Source organism: Triticum dicoccoides, chromosome 1A (assembly GCF_002162155.2).
Source record: "Triticum dicoccoides isolate Atlit2015 ecotype Zavitan chromosome 1A, WEW_v2.0, whole genome shotgun sequence".
NCBI lineage: Eukaryota > Viridiplantae > Streptophyta > Magnoliopsida > Poales > Poaceae > Triticum > Triticum dicoccoides.
Genome location: NC_041380.1, coordinates 334,516,706 through 334,519,142, shown reverse-complemented (window position 1 = coordinate 334,519,142; position 2,437 = coordinate 334,516,706). Strand labels below are relative to the sequence as shown.

Genomic DNA, 2,437 nt, shown 5'->3' with positions numbered 1-2,437 from the left:
CACAAGGGATTGAAGTAGTGTCAGCATATTTTTTCAGACTGTAGCTTTTCTTTAATACTCTCTTAATGCACTGCATGGCATATATCCTGGATATGTTTTACAACTATCTGTTGCTTATGTTTCTGAAATCAGGTATATTATAAACTAGTTAGTATTTCTTATGATTGCTTTGCTTTTGTGTTCCTCTAGGTACAATTTGGACCTGTGTAAAAATGTTTATGGAGAAGGAGTTTATCCTGATGTGTTCATGACAAACTTATATTATGGAGGCACAAGTATTGCTGGTTCGTCTTTCACTTTATTTTCCCCATGTTTACTTTACAATGTCCCCTACCCCCTCCGTCCGGAAAAACTTGTCATCAAAATGGACAAAAAGAGGTGTATCTAGAACTGAAATACATCTAGATACATCCCCTTTTATTCATTTTGATGACAAGTATTTTCGGACGGAGGGAGTATTTAGTAAATCAAGTTACTTACGATAGTTAAGGTATATGTGCTTGTAAAATGACATCGGCAGTCCAGTTGGCACCCTTACCATGCTCTTATTCATGTAGCTGGTGACACAGCCGCATTACTACATCAATTGACCCTTTTGTGTATCTTAATTGTTGCATTTGTGTGCCTACCAAGTAACCATGAGCATACTATGGCTTCTCTGATTTTAATTTTATGGATTGCAACTTCTTTTTTCGAGAAAGTGGCGGTACCAAGCACTTAGGAGTGTAGCGCTGTAATGGATTGCAACTTTTGTGATTTATAAATTATTGATGGTGATGGTCCAATTTGCTTTCTTCCTAATTTTGCATTACACATGTGCAGCTTCTAAAATTGTGTTTACAAATGGCTCTCAAGATCCATGGCGTCATGCCTCCAAACAGAATTCATCGGAAGACAGTGAGCCTTTAAATTTCTAAGTACATTCTGGCTATTTCATGTCTCAATAGCCTTGCTCTTTAGGGCATTTACTATACACCTCTGGAATGATTTCTCGCGCTTTGGTGTGTGTACTAACAGTGGGAATACAACATGTGCAGTGCCATCATACATAATCAAATGTAGCAACTGCGGACATGGCACTGATTTGAGAGGATGTCCCCAGCTTCCTTTCAGGATTGAAGGTGGATTGCAAAACTTGGTTTCCTGCAAAGCTTATTATGAGAATATAGAGTACTCCCGTGATCTAAATGATCTTATATTTCTTTACAGAGGGAGTACAACATAACTCTTCTCAAAATTAGTTGTAGTGCCTTCATTTTCTTGAGAACCAAAAATAGTACTCCCTCCGATCCACAATTAATATGGACCGGAGGGAGTAATTGATGATTATTTTTCCTACAATGTACTCCCTCTGTTTCGAATTACTTGTCGCATGTATGGATGTATCTAGATGTATTTTAGTTCTAGATACATCCATTTCTGTGACGAGTAATTTGGAACGGAGGGAGTAGTAGCTTATCTGAAGCCTTTGACTCATCATCAAATTCAGGGAAAGTTCTGATATATTGCACATTATCTTCGTTAGGTGACTCTTCAAACTGCACGTCCCCAGAAGCTGTGAACACAGTAAGGAAGCAGATCGTCAAGCACATCGACCTGTGGCTATCACAATGCCATGAACCAACAAGGTCAGGGTCTGGGACGCCTAGCCATTCGATGGCAAAACTGTGCAGTGATCATGAGCTGCCCTTCACACCTCTATGGTTGAGGGAGGTCGCTCGCCTTCCAAGTGGCAGCAGCCACCGTTAGCTTTCTGTATCAAAACTGCAGCTCTGCTGCCACGTCCTGTGGGCGGCTACATTTCTGAATTTCCAATGCAGTCCAGTTCTTACGCCATCAGGCTTTGATCCTTGTACTCTCTGCATGCAGGGCGTGGTGAGGTGACGATGACTCGCACCTGTTTAGGAGTAAAAGAAGCAGTGTGTAGAGGAAGGACCGATTGCAAGTTTGCGACATCGTTATGCTGCAGACCGAGTGAACTATATGCGGATTGAGCAGCCAGTCCCCGGCCTGGATGCGATTGCGCGCAGGTTTGTTTGGATTATCACAAACGGTAGAAAGTTATGTTTGTACTGCTGCCGACTAGAGCCATCATGGCAACTTTGTCGAGTTCAAATAATCATATACATCGTTCATGAGGCTTTTAAGAATAAAGGTAGGGGGTTCTTCAAACCAAGGCTATTTCCTTTGTTGTTAGTACATGTTACTCCTATTTCTTAACGGCTATTAGTAAAAAGAAAAATAGATTTCTGCAGAAATCCAATTCGGCTCTTGGGAGCATATGCTCCTGCCCGTAAAATATGCTTTTCACAGATGTCAAAAAAAATTATATGTGTTCATTGTCACACCCAAATGCAACCTGCAATTTTTTAGTGCAAAAAGTTTTTTTGACGTGCTTGAAAAGAAAAAAAATGAACGCTAAATGTTACACTATTTT

General features: G+C 40.4%; 1 protein-coding gene across 3 annotated transcripts in view; it reads left to right on the top strand.

The window, feature by feature from the left end:
* The window catches only part of LOC119271494 (probable serine protease EDA2), a 4,772-nt gene extending 2,600 nt beyond the window's left edge, over positions 1-2,172 (top strand). Inside the window, exons 9-13 of one of the 3 annotated variants that reach the window (XM_037553311.1) lie at positions 190-284; positions 823-897; positions 1,038-1,121; positions 1,526-1,628; positions 1,870-2,172. In XM_037553311.1, coding sequence (XP_037409208.1) covers positions 190-284; positions 823-897; positions 1,038-1,121; positions 1,526-1,628; positions 1,870-1,879 — 367 coding nt within the window. In that variant the 3' untranslated portion in view covers positions 1,880-2,172. Of the gene's footprint in view, positions 1-189; positions 285-822; positions 918-1,037; positions 1,122-1,525; positions 1,835-1,869 lie in introns of those variants that run through there. The other 2 variants (XR_005134569.1, XM_037553307.1) reach the window with 2 other exon arrangements.
* The last annotated feature ends 265 nt before the right edge of the window (positions 2,173-2,437 follow it).